Genomic DNA, 22,376 nt, shown 5'->3' on the forward strand with positions numbered 1-22,376 from the left:
GAAGAACCCAGCAGAACATCTGAATTTACAGAATCGAACCATGGAGAACCCAGGAGAACATCTGAGTCTACAGCACAGAACCATGGAGAACCCAACAGAACATCTGAGTCTAAAGTACAGAACCATGGAGAACCCAGCAGAACATCTGAGTCTACAGCACAGAACCATAGAGAACCCAGCAGAACATCTGAGTCTACAGCACAGAACCATGGAGAACCCAGCAGAACATCTGAGTCTACAGCACAGAACCATGGAGAACCCAGCAGAACATCTGAGTCTACAGCACAGAACCATGGAGAACCCAGCAGAACATCTGAGTCTACAGCACAGAACCATGGAGAACCCAGCAGAACATCTGAGTCTATAGCACAGAACCATGGAGAACCCAGCAGAACATCTGAGTCTATAGCACAGAACCATGGAAAACCCAGCAGAACATCTGAGTCTACAGCACAGAACCATGGAGAACCCAGCAGAACATCTGACTCTAAAAGAAACATGTTCTTCTAGGTGGTAATAGAGTAAAGGATGAGAGGTTGAAGGAGAGAGGGATGAGACTGAGAAACAGAGAGGGATGAAACAAAGAGACGGAGAGGGAGAGATGGATGAGACTGAGAGACGAGAGGGAGAGAGGGATGAGACTGAGAGACGAGAGGGAGAGAGGGATGAGACTGAGAGACGAGAGGGAGAGAGGGATGAGACTGAGAGACGAGAGGGAGAGAGGGATGAGACTGAGAGACGAGAGGGAGAGAGGGATGAGACTGAGAGACGGTGAGGGAGAGATGGATGAGACTGAGAGACGAGAGGGAGAGAGGGATGAGACTGAGAGACGGTGAGGAAGAGATGGATGAGACTGAGAGACGAGAGGGAGAGAGGGATGAGACTGAGAGACGGTGAGGGAGAGATGGATGAGACTGAGAGACGAGAGGGAGAGAGGGATGAGACTGAGAGACGGTGAGGGAGAGATGGATGAGACTGAGAGACGAGAGGGAGAGAGGGATGAGACTGAGAGACGAGAGGGAGAGGGAGAGATGGATGAGACTGAGAGACGAGAGGGAGAGATGGATGAGACAGAGATGGTGAGGGAGAGAGGGATGAGACTGAGAGACGATTAAGTAGAGAGGGATGAGACAGAGACGTGAGGGAGAGAGGAATGAGACTGAGAGACGGTGAGGGAGAGAAGGATAAGACTGAGAGATGGTGAGGGAGAGGGGGATGAGACTGAGAGACGGTGAGGGAGAGAGGGAAGAGACAGAGACGGTGAGGGAGAGAGGGATGAGACAGAGAGACAGTAAGGGAGAGATGGATGAGACTGAGAGACAGAGATGGTGAGGGAGAGAAGCCTTTTATCAATTAGATATGCCTACCTCCTGCGTCCTCCCTCCTTCGTCCTCTCCTACCTCCTTTTGAAAAAGGTCAAATTCTGTGAGGAGAGGGAACGTGGATGGAAACGCGCTTGTTTGAAATGTGCCGGTCCTTCTCCACTCGCACGGCATTAGACCAATGAAGTTTACAGGGGTGGATCCCAAAGTAAATTATGTTTACAGGGTGGATCCCAAAGTAAATGACGTTTACATGAGTATTCTCGATGAAAGGTGGCTAACGAGGAGGCCACTGTTCCATTTGCCTACTAAGAAATCGACACACTCCTCAACCACTCAACCACTTATCGGTTTCCGGGTCACTGAGGAGAGAGGGTGGAGAAGAATGGACAGAGGACAGACTTTTACCCAAACGAGAAAACCCCAGAGAGATCTAGGAAGAGAAGCATGAGATATTGAAGAAGAAAGGAGAGAGGAAAGAGGAGAGAGGAGAGAGGGGAAGAGAGATCTAGGAAGAGAAGGATGAGATATTGAAGAAGAAAGGAGAGAGGGGAGAGAGATCTAGGAAGAGAAGGATGAGATACTGAAGAAGAAAGGAGAGAGGAGAGAGAGAAAGAGAGATCTAGGAAGAGAAGGATGAGAAAGGAGAAAGTTCTAATAAAGGAAAGATGAGCTATGAAAGGTAGGGACTAAGATGTACACTATCCTGGATCTCACATGTAGTTGTTGTAGTTGAAGAGAGCAGAGATGGATGAGAGACTCAGAAGGAAAGTGAGGAAGAGAGGAGGGATAGTTGTTGAGCTCACATACGGTGGGTTATGAGGGGTTATAGGGGGCTATAAGAGGTTATAAGGTATCTCACATGTAGTTGTTGTAGTTGAAGAGAGGAGAGATGGATGAGAAACTCAGAAGGAAAGGAGGAAGAGAGGAGGGATAGTTGTTGAGCTCACATACGGTGGGTTATGAGGGGTTATAAGGGGTTATAAGAGGTTATAAGGTATCTCACATGCAGTTGTTGTAGTTGGAGACCACCCCAGGGCCCTCTGCCCTGGTAGGGTGTTTGAAGCAGGGGTTGTTGGCGTTACAGAAGATACCCTGGATCCACGGGATGATACCTGTGGAAGGCATGGCCTTGTTGGGGAAGTGACCTTGAGAGACAGACAGGGAGTGAAAGACAAAGTATAACAAATATAGGAAGTACTTGAGCACTGAAGAAACGTGAGAAGCAGTCAGACCATCAAGAGGATTTCATTCATTCTGATCCTCTATCTTTGCTTCAGTCATTTGTGTGATATAAACCATTTTCAGGTCCCCCAGACTCTATAAGATGCTAATACATGGTACAGAGAGAAATGGTTGTAAGTGAGTCTTACATTCATGCTGTTTGTAAAGAGGGTTGGCTTTCCTCAACCACACCAGACCAATGAACAGAACCACCGGCCACAGAATCTCCACCAGGAAGCGGATCTGAACAGAGATGTGGAAGAGAGAACTTACTTACTTACAGTATATGCATTAATATAACTGAATAGTGTAATAACTTTTGTAGTAACTGTTGTACTAACTGTTATAATAGCTGTTGTAATAACTGTTGTAATAGCTGTTGTAATAACTGTTACAATAGCTGTTGTAATAACTGTTATAATAGCTGTTGTAATAACTGTTTTATTAACTGTTGTAATAACTGTTGTAATAACTGTTATAATAGCTGTTGTACTAACTGTTGTATTAACTTACAACTGAGGAAGCAGATATATCAACTGAGGAAGCAGATATATTAACTGAGGAAGCAGATATATTAACTGAGGAAGCAGATATGTCAACTTAGGAAGCAGATAAATTAACTGAGGAAGCAGATATGTCAACTGAGGAAGTAGATATATCAACTGAGGAAGCAGATATCAACTGAGGAAGCAGATATCAACTGAGGAAGCAGATATATAAACTGAGGAAGCAGATATATAAACTGAGGAAGCAGATACATTATCTGATGAAGCAGATATATTAACTGAGGAAGCAGATACATTAACTGAGGAAGCAAATATATTAACTGAGGAAGCAGATAAATTAACTGAGGAAGCAGATACATTATCTGATGAAGCAGATATATTAACTGAGGAAGAAGATATATTAACTGAGGAAGCAGATACATTAACTGAGGAAGCAGATAAATTAACTGAGGAAGAAGATATATCATCTGATGAAGCAGATATATCAACTGAGGAAGCAGATATATTAACTGAGGAAGCAGATATATCAACTGAGGAAGCAGATATATCAACTGAGGAAGTAGATATCACCTGAGGAAGTAGATATATCAACTGAGGAAGCAGATATCAACTGAGGAAGCAGATATCAACTGAGGAAGCAGATATATAAACTGAGGAAGCAGATATAAACTGAGGAAGCATATATATGAATTGAGGAAGCAGATACATTAACTGAGGAAGCAGATATATTAACTGAGGAAGCAGATACATTAACTGAGGAAGCAGATACATTAACTGAGGAAGCAGATAAATTAACTGAGGAAGCAGATATATCATCTGATGAAGCAGATATATCAACTGAGGAAGCAGATATATTAACTGAGGAAGCAGATATATAAACTGAGGAAGCAGATATAAACTGAGGAAGCAGATATATCATCTGATGAAGCAGATATATCAACTGAGGAAGAAGATATATCATCTGAGGAAGCAGATATATCAACTGAGGAAGCAGATATATCAACTGAGGAAGCAGATATAAACTGAGGAAGCAGATATATTAACTGAGGAAGCAGATACATTTTCTGAGGAAGCAGATACATAATCTGAGGAAGCAGATATATTAACTGAGGAAGCAGATATATTAACTGAGGAAGCAGATACATAATCTGAGGAAGCAGATACATAATCTGAGGAAGCAGATATATTAACTGAGGAAGCAGATACATAATCTGAGGAAGCAGATATATCAACTGAGGAAGCAGATATATTATCTGAGGAAGCAGATATATTATCTGAGGAAGCAGATATATTAACTGAGGAAGCAGCTATATTACACACTAGGAAGGGTGTTACTGAACTGTTGACTTTCGTTGTTGATTTACTCATAGGAACAATAGTTTGATTAAACAACACAGTGTTGATAAAAGCCAGTTGGGACAGTGAGTCAGCACATACCTTCTGTCTCTTGCGTAGAGTCCAGTTCTTCCACAACAGCAGGCGTATCTGACTTCCTGTATTCATAACTCTGCTTCTCAAGCCCCTCAAAGGGTCCTCTTATACCGACGAACCTGGGGATGCACATCTTTCAGTAGTAGGGTAATGTTCACCACTTCATGTCAACAGATGATTCAGAGGAGTGGTGTGTGTGTGTGTGTGTATGTGTGTGTGTGTGTGTGTGTGTGTGTGTGTGTGTGTGTGTGTGTGTGTGTGTGTGTGTGTGTGTGTGTGTGTGTGTGTGTGTGTGTGTGTGTGTGTGTGTGTGTGTGTGTGTGTGCCTCCACTTCAGAAAATGTCAGACATGTAGCCAGTTGAATAGTACAGAACACATCCAGTAACTAACATGTAGCCAGTTGAATGGTACAGAACACGTCCAGTAACTAACATGTAGCCAGTTGAATGGTACAGAACACGTCCAGTAACTAACATGTAGCCAGTTGAATGGTACAGAACACGTCCAGTAACTAACATGTAGCCAGTTGAATGATTCAGAACACGTCCAGTAACTAACATGTAGCCAGTTGAATTATTCAGAACATGTCCAGTAACTAACATGTAGCCAGTTGAATGGTACAGAACACATCCAGTAACTAACATGTAGCCAGTTGAATGGTACAGAACACGTCCAGTAACTAACATGTAGCCAGTTGAATGGTACAGAACACGTCCAGTAACTAACATGTAGCCAGTTGAATGGTACAGAACACGTCCAGTAACTAACATGTAGCCAGTTGAATGGTACAGAACACGTCCAGTAACTAACATGTAGCCAGTTGAATGGTACAGAACACGTCCAGTAACTAACATGTAGCCAGTTGAATGGTACAGAACACGTCCAGTAACTAACATGTAGCCAGTTGAATGGTACAGAACACGTCCAGTAACTAACATGTAGCCAGTTGAATGGTACAGAACACGTCCAGTAACTAACATGTAGCCAGTTGAATGGTACAGAACACGTCCAGTAACTAACATGTAGCCAGTTGAATGGTAGAGAACATGTCCAGTAACTAACATGTAGCCAGTTGAATGGTACAGAACACGTCCAGTAACTAACATGTAGCCAGTTGAATTATTCAGAACATGTCCAGTAACTAACATGTAGCCAGTTGAATGGTACAGAACACATCCAGTAACTAACATGTAGCCAGATGAATGGTACAGAACACGTCCAGTAACTAACATGTAGCCAGTTGAATGGTACAGAACACATCCAGTAACTAACATGTAGCCAGTTGAATGGTACAGAACACATCCAGTAACTAACATGTAGCCAGTTGAATGGTACAGAACACGTCCAGTAACTAACATGTAGCCAGTTGAATGGTACAGAACACATCCAGTAACTAACATGTAGCCAGTTGAATTATTCAGAACATGTCCAGTAACTAACATGTAGCCAGTTGAATGGTACAGAACACGTCCAGTAACTAACATGTAGCCAGTTGAATGGTACAGAACACATCCAGTAACTAACATGTAGCCAGTTGAATGGTACAGAACACGTCCAGTAACTAACATGTAGCCAGTTGAATGGTACAGAACACATCCAGTAACTAACATGTAGCCAGTTGAATGGTACAGAACACGTCCAGTAACTAACATGTAGCCAGTTGAATGGTACAGAACACATCCAGTAACTAACATGTAGCCAGTTGAATGGTACAGAACACATCCAGTAACTAACATGTAGCCAGTTGAATGATTCAGAACACGTCCAGTAACTAACATGTAGCCAGTTGAATGGTACAGAACACGTCCAGTAACTAACATGTAGCCAGTTGAATGATTCAGAACACATCCAGTAACTAACATGTAGCCAGTTGAATGGTACAGAACACATCCAGTAACTAACATGTAGCCAGTTGAATGATTCAGAACACGTCCAGTAACTAACATGTAGCCAGTTGAATGGTACAGAACACGTCCAGTAACTAACATGTAGCCAGTTGAATGGTAGAGAACACGTCCAGTAACTAAGATGTAGCCAGATGAATGGTACAGAACACGTCCAGTAACTAACATGTAGCCAGTTGAATGGTAGAGAACACGTCCAGTAACTAACATGTAGCCAGTTGAATGGTACAGAACACATCCAGTAACTAAGATGTAGCCAGTTGAATGGTAGAGAACACGTCCAGTAACTAACATGTAGCCAGTTGAATGGTACAGAACACATCCAGTAACTAACATGTAGCCAGTTGAATGGTACAGAACACGTCCAGTAACTAACATGTAGCCAGTTGAATGGTACAGAACACGTCCAGTAACTAACATGTAGCCAGTTGAATGGTACAGAACACATCCAGTAACTAACATGTAGCCAGTTGAATGATACAGAACACGTCCAGTAACTAACATGTAGCCAGTTGAATGGTACAGAACACGTCCAGTAACTAACATGTAGCCAGTTGAATGGTACAGAACACGTCCAGTAACTAACATGTAGCCAGTTGAATGGTACAGAACACGTCCAGTAACTAACATGTAGCCAGTTGAATGGTACAGAACACGTCCAGTAACTACTGGCTTGGAGCGACAGGAGAAATAGATGGACTATGACATGGCAGACTGATAGACAACCAGCTGTCTGGAATACCAGGCCTGGAACAGAGAATACGACTGGGGGTACAATTCCAAAGGGATATGACAGGCTGTCATTATCTGTCTGACAAAATGTAGGCAATTAAAATCTGGTAACTCAAATACTAATTAGGGATGACAAAAATAACTCTTTGTATAGCACTTTGAAGGACGACATCCTTATGAAACTGATTCAACTATATCCTAGTGATCTCAGAGGAAAAGCATGTGTTATCCTCATCATAAATATATTGTTAGATGGTAGGCAGTATGTTCCTTCCCGCTTTGTAAACATTTAATCTCTGTGTGAATACTGTTCATGGAACCAAGTTCATGACTATACTATACACAATCCAAGTTAATTCAAGTCATATGGACTGGAGAAGAATACTGCCATGAAACCTAACAAACATTACAGGTTCCAGCAGCACTGAGGTCCTAAACCTGTCATCCTGCCATTGCCAAACCCAACCAGCCAACTGTACCAGATGGAATATGTCCACAGTAACAACACAGTAACTTGCCCTATCCAGAGAGAGGAAAATAATCAACACAGTAACTAGCCCTATCCAGAGACATGGATAGAATCAACACAGTAACTAGCCCTATCCAGAGACATGGAAAGAATCAACACAGTAACTAGCCCTATCCAGAGACATGGATAGAATCAACACAGTAACTAGCCCTATCCAGAGACATGGATAGAATCAACACAGTAACTAGCCCTATCCAGAGACATGGATAGAATCAACACAGTAACTAGCCCTATCCAGAGACATGGATAGAATCAACACAGTAACTAGCCCTATCCAGAGACATGGAAAGAATCAACACAGTAACTAGCCCTATCCAGAGACATGGATAGAATCAACACAGTAACTAGCCCTATCCAGAGACATGGAAAGAATCAACACAGTAACTAGCCCTATCCAGAGACATGGATAGAATCAACACAGTAACTAGCCCTATCCAGAGACATGGATAGAATCAATACAGTAATTAGTCCTATCCAGAAACATGGAAAGAATCAACACAGTAACTAGCCCTATGCAGAGACATGGATAGAATCAACACAGTAACTAGCCCTATCCAGAGACATGGATAGAATCAACACAGTAACTAGCCCTATCCAGAGACATGGAAAGAATCAACACAGTAACTAGCACTATTCAGAGACATGGATAGAATCAACACAGTAACTAGCCCTATCCAGATACATGGATAGAATCAACACAGTAATTAGTCCTATCTAGAAACATGGAAAGAATCAACACAGTAACTAGCCCTATCCAGAGACATGGATAGAATCAACACAGTAACTAGCCCTATCCAGAGACATGGATAGAATCAACACAGTAACTAGCCCTATCCAGAGACATGGATAGAATCAACACAGTAACTAGCCCTATCCAGAGACATGGATAGAATCAACACAGTAACTAGCCCTATCCAGAGACATGGATAGAATCAACACAGTAACTAGCCCTATCCAGAGACATGGATAGAATCAACACAGTTACTAGCCCTATCCAGAGAGAGGAAAATAATCAACACAGTAACTAGCCCTATACAGAGACATGGATAGAATCAACACAGTAACTAGCCCTATCCAGAGACATGGAAAGAATCAACACAGTTACTAGCCCTATCCAGAGACATGGATAGAATCAACACAGTAATTAGTCCAATCCAGAAACATGGAAAGAATCAACACAGTAACTAGCCCTATCCAGAGACATGGATAGAATCAACACAGTAACTAGTCCTATCCAGAGACATGGATAGAATCAACACAGTAACTATCCCTATCCAGAGACATGGATAGAATCAACACAGTAACTAGCCCTATCCAGAGACATGGATAGAATCAACACAGTTACTAGCCCTATCCAGAGAGAGGGATAGAATCAACACAGTAACTAGCCCTATCCAGAGACATGGATAGAATCAACACAGTAACTAGCCCTATCCAGAGACATGGAAAGAATCAACACAGTAACTAGCCCTATCCAGAGACATGGAAAGAATCAACACAGTAACTAGCCCTATCCAGAGACATGGATAGAAAATAACTATCCAGAGACATGGATAGAATCAACACAGTAACTAGCCCTATCCAGAGACATGGATAGAATCAACACAGTAACTAGCCCTATCCAGAGACATGGATAGAATCAACACAGTAACTAGCCCTATCCAGAGACATGGAAAGAGTTGACACAGTAACTAGCCCAATCCAGAGACATGGATAGAATCAACACAGTAACTAGCCCTATCCAGAGACAAGGATAGAATCAACACAGTAACTAGCCATATCCAGAGACATGGATAGAATCAACACAGTAACTAGCCCTATCCAGAGACATGGATAGAATCAACACAGCAACGTATTCCTATGTCTGAATGACAATACGGTATAATTTGTTTAAGGTGAATTATCAATGAATTAGGGCCTTATAATTTGTCAATTTGGCCTAGGCCCATGGACTGCTTGATTCTGTACAGTGAACTCATCTACCAAGACAAAACCAATTACATCCTTACCTCTAAGAGACAGGTGGAGAAGTCATACATCTAGAGAAATAATGTAGTAAAGCCAATATAATCCCAGACGTTGAAGCTATAAGTAAAGCTCTTCTCTTCAGTCCCAGTTACCACTCTTCTCTTGAGTCCCAGTTACCGCTCTTCTCTTCAGCCCCAGTTGCCGCTCTTCTCTCTTTACTGTTGTCTGCATACGGCAGCTGCCTTCTTCCAGGTTAGTAACAGTCCTCCTTAATCCCATTCCCATAATCTCCTCGACCTAGTCCTGAGGCAGCTCAACATGCACAGCCACAGGAGCAACAGAAAAGAAAACAGTCATCCATTTTGTTTCAGACCTGTCACTGTGACGACTCATTGACTAAACATGACTGCTGTGGGAGTGTTGAAGTTATTTTTACGTTGTTTTAGTAGTGGTGTTTAGGAGTTAAATGGCTGTGCTGGGGACCTACAGTTGAAGTCTGAAGTTTACATACACATTAGCCAAATACCTTTTTTCACAATTCCTGACATTTAATCCTAGTAAAAATGTTCTGTCTTAGGTCAGTTAGGATCACCACTTTATCTTAAGAATGTGAAATGTCAGAATAATAGTAGAGAGAATGATTTATTTCAGCTTTTATTTCTTTCATCACATTCCCAGTGGGTCAGAAGTTTACATACACTCAATTAGTATTTGGTAGCATTGCCTTTAAATTGTTTAACTTGGGTCAAACATTTCGGGTAGCCTTCCACAAGTTTCCCACAATAAGTTGGGTGAATTTTGGCCCATTCCTCCTGACAGAGCTGGTGTAAGTGAGTCAGGTTTGTAGGCCTCTTTGCTCGCACACACTTTTTCAGTTCTGCCCACAAATTTTCTATGGGATTGAGGTCAGGGCTTTGTGATGGCCACTCCAATACCTTGTTCTGGGATTGATTTGCACTTTTCTCACAAAAGTACGATCATCTCTAGGAGACAGAATGTGTCTCCTTCCTGAGCGGTATGACGGCTGCGTGGTCCCATGTTGTTTATACTTGCGTACTATACTTTCGTACTAGGTCTACAATTTTTTTTCTGAGGTCTTGGCTGATTTCTTTTGATTTTCCCATGATGTCAAGCAAAGAAGCGCTGAGTTTGAAGTTAGGCCTTGAAATACATCCACAGGTACTCAAATCAGAAGCTTCTAAAGCCATGACATCATTTTCTAGAATTTTCCAAGCTGTTTAAAAGCACAGTCAACTTAGTGTATGTAAACTTCTGACCCACTGGAATTGTGATACAGTGAATTATAAGTGAAATAATCTGTCTGAAAACAATTGTTGGAAAAATGAGTTGTGTTGTGCACAAAGTAGATGTCCTAACCGACTTGCCAAAACTATAGTTTGTTGACAAGAAATTTGTGGAGTGGTTGAAAAACGAGTTTTAATGACTAAGTGTATGTAAACTTCCGACTTCAACTGTAGGTGGTAGGTTAAGGTGTGTTGGGGCCCTAGGTGGTAGGTAAAGGTGTGTTGGGGCCTAGGTGGTAGGTAAAGGTGTGTTGTGGGCCTAGGTGGTAGGTAAAGGTGTGTTGTGGGCCTAGGTGGTAGGTAAAGGTGTGTTGGGGCCTAGGTGGTAGGTAAAGTTGTGTTGGGGCCTAGGTGGTAGGTAAAGGTGTGTTGTGGGCCTAGGTGGTAGGTAAAGGTGTGTTGTGGGCCTAGGTGGTAGGTAAAGGTGTTTTGGGGCCGAGGTGTTAGGTAAAGGTGTTTTGGGGCCTAGGTGGTAGGTAAAGGTGTGTTTGGGGTTTGGACTGCCAACAGGTGTGTGTTGAGTCATATAGATATCTAAACTGAACTGAGTGGTTCTGTTCAGTCATAAAGCTACCTGAACTGAACTGAGTTGTTCTGTTGAGTCATAAAGCTACCTAAACTGAACTGAGGGGTTCTGTTGAGTCATACAGCTACCTAAACTGAACTGAGTGGTTCTGTTGAGTCATAAAGCTACCTAAACTGAACTGAGTTGTTCTGTTGAGTCATAAAGCTACCTAAACTGAACTGAGTGGTTCTGTTGAGTCATATAGCTACCTAAACTGAACTGAGTGGTTCTGTTGAGTCATCCTGCCCAGATTGTTCACAGAGAGGTTCAGACGGTCCTTTTTACCCACAGACATGAGGCTTTTTAATGAGTGTAATTGATTAACTGGTTTGTGAGGTCTTCCTATTGGAAAATGTTGTTGCCTGTTTTCCCCCAGATTAGGATAAAAAACAGCACTTGAATCAGACTATTATTTTAGGGATACTAAGGTGCATGGGCTTTTATTTCTTAAAGGGTGTTGTTTTTTATCATGAGTCGGTCGTTGTTACATAAGTCATTGATTAGTGTTGTGATGCCAAAATTCTTTTGAAAAAGTATGACTGGCATTTATATATAAATGCCTGGAATATTTCGAATTTGGAGAATCTCTTGTACAATAAGTTAAAGTTATGTATAGTAACCCTAGGTGTAAAATAGTAAATAATGGCTACATCTCAGAAAGTATTAAACTGTCAAGAGGAGTAAAACAAGGTTGTCCACTATCAGCATATTTATTTATTATGGCCATCAAAATGTTAGCTATTCAAATCCGATCCAACAATAAAATCAAGGGGTTAGAAATTCAGGGCTTAAAAACAAAGTGTAACGTCTGCTTCCAACTCTCAAACACCTAGATCCCGTGAACGCAGCTCACTCTCCAGATCCCAATCACCATAATTCTGATCACCTGTTCACACACCTGTATGGCATTGTCACACAATATTATGTTCAGTTCTTTGCACCCCATCATTGTGAGGTATTGTTTGTTTTGTGACACACTTCTATTCGGAGCTCTGTTTTTCCCGTAATTTAATCCTCCTGTGTATGATAGTTTTGGCCTGCCTCACTAACGACGCCTTGTGCCTATTCCCTGCCTGTACTTTAGTCAATCGGATTTACTGTTATGAATCTATTGCCTGATCTCCCTGATGACGTCACTAGCCTTTTCCCTGCCTGTACTGTTGCCTTTTTGGACCCCCTGTGTATGACCTTCTGCCTGCCCCTGGACCGTTACCTGCCTCCTCCTGTGGTCATTTACAATAAACACCTGCTGCGCCCTGCGCTTGAAACCAGCTCTCTGTCTCCCATCGTGTTCATTACAGAAAGGTGTTATTGTACGCTGATGATTCATGTTTTCTTTTAAATCCACAATTTGTATCCCTCCACAGCCTCATTGTCAAGCCTGCTCCCACTCCCACTCTCTGGTGCTCGACGGTGCCAGGCAGTCTATCATTACGCACACCTGTCACCATCATTACGCGCATATGCACAATATTGGACTCACCTGGACTCCATTACTTTGTTGATTGCCCCTCTATATCTGTCTGCTCCTCAGTTTGTTCCCCGTGTCAGCATTATTGTCGTTATGTGTTTCATGTCCAGATGCTGTCCTGTTTTGTTTCATGGTTGTTTATTAATTAAATGTTCACTCCCTGTACTTGCTTCTCGTCTCCAAGTGTCTGTCCTTACACTCATAGAGGACCTAGATAATGTTTTGGCGAAGTGGACATACTCGGTATTCATATCCCGTACAGAAGAAATGATCTCAGTACAATACATTTTAATAGAAAATTGGCAAAAATGTATAAGATCTTGTCTATTTGTGGAAAAATCATCCTTACTAACTCTTTAGTCAGATCCCAGTTTCCTATTTGCTTATGGCCTTGCCTACACCTAGCGACTTGTTTTTTTTTAAATTATATGAGCCAAAAATATTCCATTTTAATTGGAATGCCAAGCAAGACAAAATTAAAAGGGCCTATTTATATAATATGAATTAGGAGGGCAGAAATGCTTAAATATTAAAGCATTAGCTCTCTCACTAAAGGCGTCAGTCATACAAAAGTTATACTTAAAAACCTCTTAAGGATCCGCCCCCTTTTTTCAATTTTTGCCCAAATCCAACTGCCTGTAGCTCAGGCCCTGAAGCAAGGATATGCATATTCTTGGTACCATTTGAAAGGAAATACTTTGTTTGTGGAAATGTGAAAGGAATGTAGGAGAATATAACACAATAGATCTGGTAAAAGATAATACAAAGAAAAAAACAACTGTTCTCTTGTATGTTTTTGTACCATCATCTTTGAAATACAAGAGAAAGGCCATAATGTATTATTCCAGACAAAGTGCAATTCCGATTTTGGCCACAAAGTGTATGTGCAAAGTTTTAGATTGATCCAATTAACCATTGTATTTCTGTTCAAAATGTTGTATCAAGACTGCCCAAATGTGCCTAATTTTTATTTTTTACTCCTTTTTTCTCCCCAATTTTGTGGTATCCAATTGCTAGTAGTTACAGTCTTGTCTCATCGCTGCAACTCCCGTACGGACTCGGGAGAGGCGAAGGTCGAGAGCCATGCGTCCACCGAAACACAACCCAACCAAGCCGCACTGCTTCTTAACACAGCGCCCATCCGACCCGGAAGCCAGCCGCACCAATGTGTCGGAGGAAACACCGTACACCTGGCGACCTGGTCAGCGTGCACTGCACCCGGCCCGCCACAGGAGTCGCTAGTGTTCGATGAGACAAGGATATCTCTGCCGGCCAAACCCTCCCTAACCCGGACGACGCTGGGGCCAATTGTGCGCCGCCCCATGGGCCTCCCGGTCGCGGCCGGCTGCGACAGAACCTGAACTCGTACCCAGAATCTCTGGTGGCATAGCTAGCACTGGAGGCCAAATGTGCCTAATTTGTTTATTAATAACATTTCATGTTCAAAATTGTGCACTCTCCTCAAACAATAGCATGGTATTCTTTCACTGTAATAGCTACTGTAAATTGGACAGTGCAGTTAGATTACCAAGAATTTAAGCTTTCTGCCAATATCAGATATGTCTATGTCCTGGGAAATGTTCTTGTTACTTACAACCTCATGCTAATCGCATTAGCCTACGTTAGCTCAACCGTCCCGTGGAACCGATCCCGAAGAAGTTAAATCCGAACTAGTTCCCTAGCAAATTAGTAAGAATGTCTCATCCCATCCCATGGCCTTTTCCCCTTTATTCAGATTATAACCTTTCACTTTCGGTTATTTGAAAATGAAATAATCTCCAACATATTGCTATTTTTAAAACAAGCCATAGAAAGTTAGTTGCAATTTCAGTTGCATCCACCAGAAAAGACACATCAAATATTAACATTTACTAAATGATAAAAAATCCCTAAATATATATTTTTTTAAAGGTATAATCTTTCTCAATTGTAAATAGGACTGGTGGAGTTATGCTCTGCAGATTTTGCTGCGAAGAGACAGAATCATTAGATTTAATGAACTGAAGTGAGTGGTTCTGTTGAGTCATATAGCCACCTGAACTGAACTGAGTGGTTCTGTTGAGTCATGTAAGACTTTGGAAAGGGCAGGTGACATAAGTAATTAGGCTTTAGGAGGGTGATAAGGGCTTAACAGGCAGAATATAATCACCTGTATGGTGGAAAGTGCATTATGGCAAAGGGAACAATCATATTCATATATATATATATATATATATATATATATATAGACTGGTACTGTATTGTATTGAACATTAGTTATTTGGACATTTGCTAATAACAAAATAAATGTCAACACTCAAACTGTCAACTATACTTTAATTTGATGCAAGACATTTTTTGCATTTTGTCTTTTTTGTAGTTACAATTTACTGAAACAAAAACTTGCAGTTTCAATGTCACATATATAAAACGGAAATAGATACATACGATATAGATTATGATAATCTGAATAGGACTATGGATGTTTTAATTTAATTTTTTTGTAAATGTTGAAATGTATTTTTTTTCTCACTTCATAAAATGCTTCCATCCCTTCTCTGTGGAATGTATCGCGATGACATACATTTTTAAACATTTGGAAAACATGTAAAAACATTGGACCTGAATTAAGTAAGTGCTTAACGTGGCTAGAATCAAATCACATTACATACAATACAGGAACAAATAAGAACATTTCATGTACTGTATAAATGTACAAGTAAAAAGTAACATAGAATACATGTATTTAACTCCCAACAAAACAAATAAAATACTTCTCTGTAACATTACTACAAGGACTTGATGCTATGACATATTTCACAAGTGTAACTTCATTCCAGTTCAATTTTGGAACTCCCAAAAATGTTCCAGTTTGTGATGACATGGCAGTAATGGCAGATATAATCTATTGATGACATGGCAGTAATGGCAGGTGGAATCTATTGATGACATGGCAGTAATGGCAGGTAGGATCTATTGATGACATAGCAGTAATGGCAGGTAGAATCTATTGATGACATGGCAGTAATGACAGGTAGAATCTATTGAAGACATGGCAGTAATGGCAGGTAGAATCTATTGAAGACATGGCAGTAATGGCAGGTAGAATCTATTGATGACATAGCAGTAATGGCAGGTAGAATCTATTGATGACATGGCAGTAATGGCAGGTAGAATCTATTGATGACATGGCAGTAATGGCAGGTAGAATCTATTGATGACATGGCAGTAATGGCAGGTAGAATCTATTGATGACATAGCAGTAATGGCAGGTAGAATCTATTGATGACATGGCAGTAATGGCAGGTAGAATCTATTGATGACATGGCAGTAATGGCAGGTAGAATCTATTGATGACATGGCAGTAATGGCAGGTAGAATCTATTGATGACATGGCAGTAATGGCAGGTAGAATCTATTGATGACATGGCAGTAATGGCAGGTAGAATCTATTGATGGCAGGTAGAATCTATTGATGACATGGCAGTAATGGCAGGTAGAATCTATTGATGACATGGCAGTAATGGCAGGTAGAATCTATTGATGGCAGGTAGAATCTATTGATGACAGGTAGAATCTATTGATGACATGGCAGTAATGGCAGGTAGAATCTATTGATGGCAGGTATAATCTATTGATGACAGGTAGAATCTATTGATGACATGGCAGTAATGGCAGGTAGAATCTATTGATGACAGGTAGAATCTATTGATGACATGGCAGTAATGGCAGGTAGAATCTATTGATGACAGTTAGAATCTATTGATGACATGACAGTAATGGCAGGTATAATATATTGATGGCAGGTGGATTATATTGATGGCAGGTAGAATCTATTGATGACATTGAGGACATCAAATGTAATGAGCAGTGTTGACCAGGACACCAGATGTAATGAGCAGTGTTGACCAGGACACCAGATGTAATGAGCAGTGTTGACCAGGACACCAGATGTAATGAGCAGTGTTGACCAGGACACCAGATGTAATGAGCAGTGTTGACCAGGACACCAGATGTAATGAGCAGTGTTGACCAGGACACCAGATGTAACAGTTCAGTGTTGACCAGGACATCAGATGTAACAGGCAGTGTTGACCAGGACACCAGATGTAATGAGCAGTGTTGACCAGTACACCAGATGTAAGGAGCAGTGTTGACCAGGACATCAGATGTAACAGGCAGTGTTGACCAGGACACCAGATGTAATGAGCAGTGTTGACCAGTACACCAGATGTAATGAGCAGTGTTGACCAGGACACCAGATGTAATGAGCAGTGTTGACCAGGACACCAGATGTAATGAGCAGTGTTGACCAGGACACCAGATGTAATGAGCAGTGTTGACCAGGACACCAGATGTAATGGGCAGTGTTGACCAGGACACCAGATGTAATGAGCAGTGTTGACCAGGACACCAGATGTAATGAGCAGTGTTGACCAGGACACCAGATGTAATGGGCAGTGTTGACCAGGACACCAGATGTAATGGGCAGTGTTGACCAGGACATCACACACTAACTTACACAGGATTCAATTAATTGCAGATAGTGGGTTTCTGGATAGCGCTTTGAGAAGTGCATTTTATTTGCATAGGAGCAAATAAATGGAGGGAGATGACACTTATACAGAAATGGACAGTTACACGTGAAAATTAACCTTTGATATAAAAGTTTGTCCATTGCTATCTGGAAATCCTGTATCTGCAAGTTTGAATACCAGCCTAAATGCTTGTTCCAAATGTCTAGGGAGCGACCGTTCACAGATCATGCTTCTGTTTGTAAGGACTGTAACATAGAATATATTAAACACGTGTAATGTTACATTTTCACGGTGTTCCTTTCACACATCTTGTCTTGGCGTCAATATAATAGTACTTTTTCCAATATACAATATGGTACAGAGATACACCGTAGAACGTATTTACAGACACACACTGTACACACACACACTGTACACACACACACTGTACACACACACACTGTACACACACACACACACACACACACACACACACACACACACACACACACACACACACTGTACACACACTGTACACACACACTGTACACACACACAAAATATTTCTGCCTTCAAAGGTAGACAGCAATATGACACCATCATACACAGTGGGGACAACTTCCTGCTTACAGACATCAACAGCAACATTCTCCCAAAAATCTCCCAACACTTCCATTATTGGTTCTTCGCAATTTGCTCTATCCCTTGAGCTATGCCCACATAAGGAAGAAATAATCGTAGCAGTCTTGCTGTTGATGTTCCTTCCTGCTTACAGAAATCAACAACAACATTCTCCCAATACTTCCACCATTGGTTCATCCCAAGTGATGCCCTCCCTATGTTTAGTGATGCATAGTGATGCCCTCCCTATGCTCCCTGATGCCCTCCCTAGTCTTGGCCAATGTTGTTGTTTTTCTGTAAGCTGGAAGTGGCCCTGTCTGTGTGTGATGATATCAGACTACTGAAAAGTCTACCTTTACGGTTTAGACAAAGTGGGCCTCTCTGTGTTCTAGCTCCTGCAGGCAAGCGCTGGGTCTGGGCCGGCGTCTCAGTCTTTGTTGCAGCGGGATGACCTCGGTCGGGCTAGTGTCCTCTGGGCTGCTGGGGGGAGGGGACTGGCGCGGGGAAAGGTCAACGGAGGTCGTGACCTCAGGGTCAACACTAACAGAGCTGTCCACGGAGTCCTGTAGGGTGTGTGTGGAGAGGTTTGAGGTTTGAAGGATGTAGGTGGTAGTAGGGGATGGGGTGGTGGTGGTAACCATAGGAGAAGAGGAGAAAGTAATGCTGGAGGAATGGGAGGAAGAGAGGAGGAGAGGAGCAGTAACAGTAGTGGAGGTGTGGAAGGTTTTAACAGTAGAAGAAGTCGGGGAAGAGGTTTTAACAGTAGAAGAAGTCGGGGAAGAGGTTTTAACAGCAGGAGAAGTCGAGGAAGAGGTTTTAACAGCAGGAGAAGTCGAGGAAGAGGTTTTAACAGTAGGAGAAGTCGAGGAAGAGGTTTTAACAGTAGGAGAAGTCGAGGAAGAGGTTTTAACAGCAGGAGAAGTCGAGGAAGAGGTTTTAACAGTAGGAGAAGTCGGGGAAGAGGTTTTAACAGTAGGAGAAGTCGAGGAAGAGGTTTTAACAGCAGGAGAAGTCGAGGAAGAGGTTTTAACAGCAGGAGAAGTCGAGGAAGAGGTTTTAACAGCAGGAGAAGTCGAGGAAGAGGTTTTAACAGCAGGAGAAGTCGAGGAAGAGGTTTTAACAGTAGGAGAAGTCGGGGAAGAGGTTTTAACAGTAGGAGAAGTCGAGGAAGAGGTTTTAACAGTAGAAGTCGAGGAAGAGGTTTTAACAGTAGAAGAAGTCGGGGAAGAGGTTTTAACAGTAGGAGAAGTCGGGGAAAAGGTTTTAACAGCAGGAGAAGTCGAGGAAGAGGTTTTAACAGCAGGAGAAGTCGAGGAAGAGGTTTTAACAGTAGAAGAAGTCGAGGAAGAGGTTTTAACAGTAGAAGAAGTCGGGGAAGAGGTTTTAACAGCAGGAGAAGTCGAGGAAGAGGTTTTAACAGCAGGAGAAGTCAAGGAAGAGGTTTTAACAGTAGGATAGGTCGAGGAAGAGGTTTTAACAGCAGGAGAAGTCGGGGAAGAGGATTTAACAGTAGAAGTCGGGGAAGAGGTTTTAACAGTAGGAGAAGTTGGGGACATTTTGGTGAGGCTAGTGGTCCCAGAGGTACTTAATGGTGGCCAGCCTCTGGCGCCTGAATAACCAGAAGGCTTGTAGAAGGTTCCGGGTGGAGGCTGTAGAATCCTTGGCTGTCTGAACTTCATGGGGGAGTTGGTAGATGTTCTTGTCTCCCCACCCCCTTCAGTAGCAGAGTTAGGCCTATCCTTGGTCTCCTCTCTGTCTCTTCTGGACGTCTGGCCAGCCTTCAACGATACTGTGTATGGGTTGTTGGGGAATATAGTGCTGAAACTACTACTGGATGGGAGAGCAGAGCTGGTTGGCCCAGATACGGCCGGTTGTGTCGGCATCATCGGCTGTTTCCCCGGTTTTGGGCCAGGGCTAGTACCGGCCGGCGGTAAGTTAGCCATGATCATGGCGGTGCGTGGCGTGACGTCGTAGTGTTTGTACTTCCTGTCCCAGGGCCTCCGCTGCACGGCCTGCTGGGTGTCGATGTAATAGGTACTGAGCCTTGACCCCCCACCAATCCGAGGCTTCTCCGTCTCCTTCTGCTTCTCCGGCTCGGCTGACTCCACGATGGTGTTAGTGGTGGAATCCAACATGATGGCAGCGTTGTCGTTACGGCTGTTTCTGTCGACCACCTGAGAGATGAGATGAGTGTACTTTATTAATCCCCATGAACGGAAATAGGTTCATCATACTTACAGCCATAGTTAAAAAACAATAGTACACAACATAACAACAAAACAATCACAAGACAATTACAATATGTACAATGAATACAACAGCAGTTAAAGTGATGGGTGGTGACCTGTGAGGGGGTGGGGAGGGGCAAGCGCTCCAGGGGCATGCTGATTGGTCGAGACAGGATTCTAGCGCGCTGGGGCCAGAGCTGGACCTTCGGGGCCGTAGAGGAGGAGGTGGTAAAGGATGAGAGGTTGAGGCTGGGACGGCCAAACACCAGGGTAGATCTTTGGACCTACGGGACAAAATGGACAAAGAAAATGTGTTTTGTTGCTAACTCCTAACTCCGACACTTTAGCATTGATGTTGAACCTGAAAAGTACATTTATGTGCATTTTCATTGTCAAATACATTTCATAACTAACTTAATCACTCTCTCGCTCAGAAACAAACCAACTAACCGAGGCAGCGCCAGGAGCAGAGGACGAGGAGCCGGCTGTTAACTCTCTCCTGTCTGGTCCTGTCCCGTCTGGTCCTGTCCCGTCTGGTCCTGTCCCGTCTGGTCCTGTTCCGTCTGGTCCTGTCCCGTCTGGTCCTGTCCCGTCTGTCTTCACCTCTCTCACGTCATCCAGGGTTTGAGAGGACTGGATGACTGACGAGTGCCTCTTGTAGACTTTGGCACTCTGCTTGGAGACGTCAGAGAACGACAACAAAGCTAAACAGTCAATTTATTCTTAGCAAGGTGGCCAATCTTTACATACACCCTCACACACCCTCCTACAACCTCCTACACCCTCCTACACCCTCCTACAATCTCCTACAACCTCCTACACCCTCCTACAACCTCCTACAACCTCCTACAACCTCCTACAACCTCCTACAACCTCATACAACCTCATACAACCTCATACAACCTCATACAACCTCATACAATTGCCACCTATGCTTTGATTGGTATAATAAAAAGTTCTGATCGTAATGAACCCTTATCTATCCCCCCAACTGCTCCTGAGACTTTAGAGTTCACCTCCTCCCTTTGCATAAACGGTTGAATCATTCAAGACACTTGGACCTCCTCACCTCCTTGATGTCGAGCAGGGAGGTGGAGTGGCGGCTGAGTCTCTGCTCCTTCTCCTGAGGGGTGAGTCGGGGGGAGGTCTGGCAAACCGTGGAGGTGGTGGTGGGGGGGGAGGTCTGGTCCACCGTGGAGGTGGTGATGTGGGAGGAGGAGGTCTGGCCTACCGTGGAGGTGGTGGTGGGGTAGGAGGAGGAGGAGGAGGAGGAGGGGCTGGACAAGTCAAAGATCACTTGGAAGTGACGTACCAGCAGCTCCACCATCAGAGCCTGGGAGGGAGGAAGAAAGTGACAACAGTCAATAAAGGGGACAAAACTAACTTAAATAAAGTTTATAATTTAGATGTTTTTACGTTCTTTCACAGGCAAAACTGTTATAAAAATAAGGGGGTAGTCTACAGGTATATATACCTGGTAGGGTTAGGGGTAGTCTACAGGTACATACCTGGTAGGGTTAGGGGTAGTCTACTGGTATATACCTGGGAGGGTTAGGGGTATTCTACAGGTATATATACCTGGAAGGGTTAGGGGTATTCTACAGGTACATACCTGGTAGGGTTAGGGGTAGTCTACAGGTATATATACCTGGAAGGGTTAGGGGGAGTCTACAGGTACATACCTGGTAGGGTTAGGGGTAGTCTACAGGTGCATACCTGGTAGGGTGAGGGGTAGTCTACCGGTATATATACACCTGGTAGGGTTAGGGGTAGTCTACAGGTACATACATGGTAGGGTTAGGGGTAGTCTACAGGTACATACCTGGTAGGGTGAGGGGTAGTCTACAGGTACATACCTGGGAGGGTTAGGGGTAGTCTACCGGTATATATACCTGGTAGGGTTAGGGGTAGTCTACAGGTATATATACCTGGTAGGGTTAGGGGTAGTCTACAGGTATATATACCTGGTAGGGTTAGGGGTAGTCTACAGGTATATATACCTGGTAGGGTTAGGGTTAACAGGAACTCACCTGGTAGGGTTAGGGTTAACAGGAACTCACCTGGTAGGGTTAGG

The 22,376-nt window shown here is 43.0% G+C and overlaps 2 protein-coding genes across 8 annotated transcripts in view; both read right to left on the reverse strand.

The window, feature by feature from the left end:
- Window positions 1-9,832, reverse strand: part of LOC106569796 (retinal-specific phospholipid-transporting ATPase ABCA4) — a 93,029-nt gene extending 83,197 nt beyond the window's left edge. For both annotated transcript variants that reach the window (XM_045694487.1, XM_045694486.1), the window contains exons 1-4: window positions 9,659-9,832; window positions 4,490-4,602; window positions 2,696-2,789; window positions 2,329-2,470 (exon numbers count right to left, since the gene is read on the reverse strand). In XM_045694487.1, coding sequence (XP_045550443.1) covers window positions 2,329-2,470; window positions 2,696-2,789; window positions 4,490-4,555 — 302 coding nt within the window. In that variant the 5' untranslated portion in view covers window positions 4,556-4,602; window positions 9,659-9,832. The remainder of the gene's footprint in view (window positions 1-2,328; window positions 2,471-2,695; window positions 2,790-4,489; window positions 4,603-9,658) is intronic.
- Window positions 9,833-15,256: 5,424 nt separating this feature from the next.
- The window catches only part of LOC106569760 (rho GTPase-activating protein 29), a 73,179-nt gene continuing 66,059 nt past the window's right edge, over window positions 15,257-22,376 (reverse strand). For 5 of the 6 annotated variants that reach the window (XM_045694488.1, XM_045694489.1, XM_045694493.1 and 2 more), the window contains 4 exons: window positions 21,372-21,635; window positions 20,753-20,977; window positions 20,419-20,586; window positions 15,257-20,248 (listed from right to left, as the gene is read on the reverse strand). In XM_045694488.1, coding sequence (XP_045550444.1) covers window positions 18,437-20,248; window positions 20,419-20,586; window positions 20,753-20,977; window positions 21,372-21,635 — 2,469 coding nt within the window. In that variant the 3' untranslated portion in view covers window positions 15,257-18,436. The remainder of the gene's footprint in view (window positions 20,249-20,418; window positions 20,587-20,752; window positions 20,978-21,371; window positions 21,636-22,376) is intronic. The other variant, XM_045694490.1, reaches the window with a different exon arrangement.

The sequence above is a fragment of the Salmo salar genome, chromosome ssa14 (genome assembly GCF_905237065.1).
Source record: "Salmo salar chromosome ssa14, Ssal_v3.1, whole genome shotgun sequence".
NCBI classification, from domain to species: Eukaryota; Metazoa; Chordata; class Actinopteri; order Salmoniformes; family Salmonidae; genus Salmo; species Salmo salar.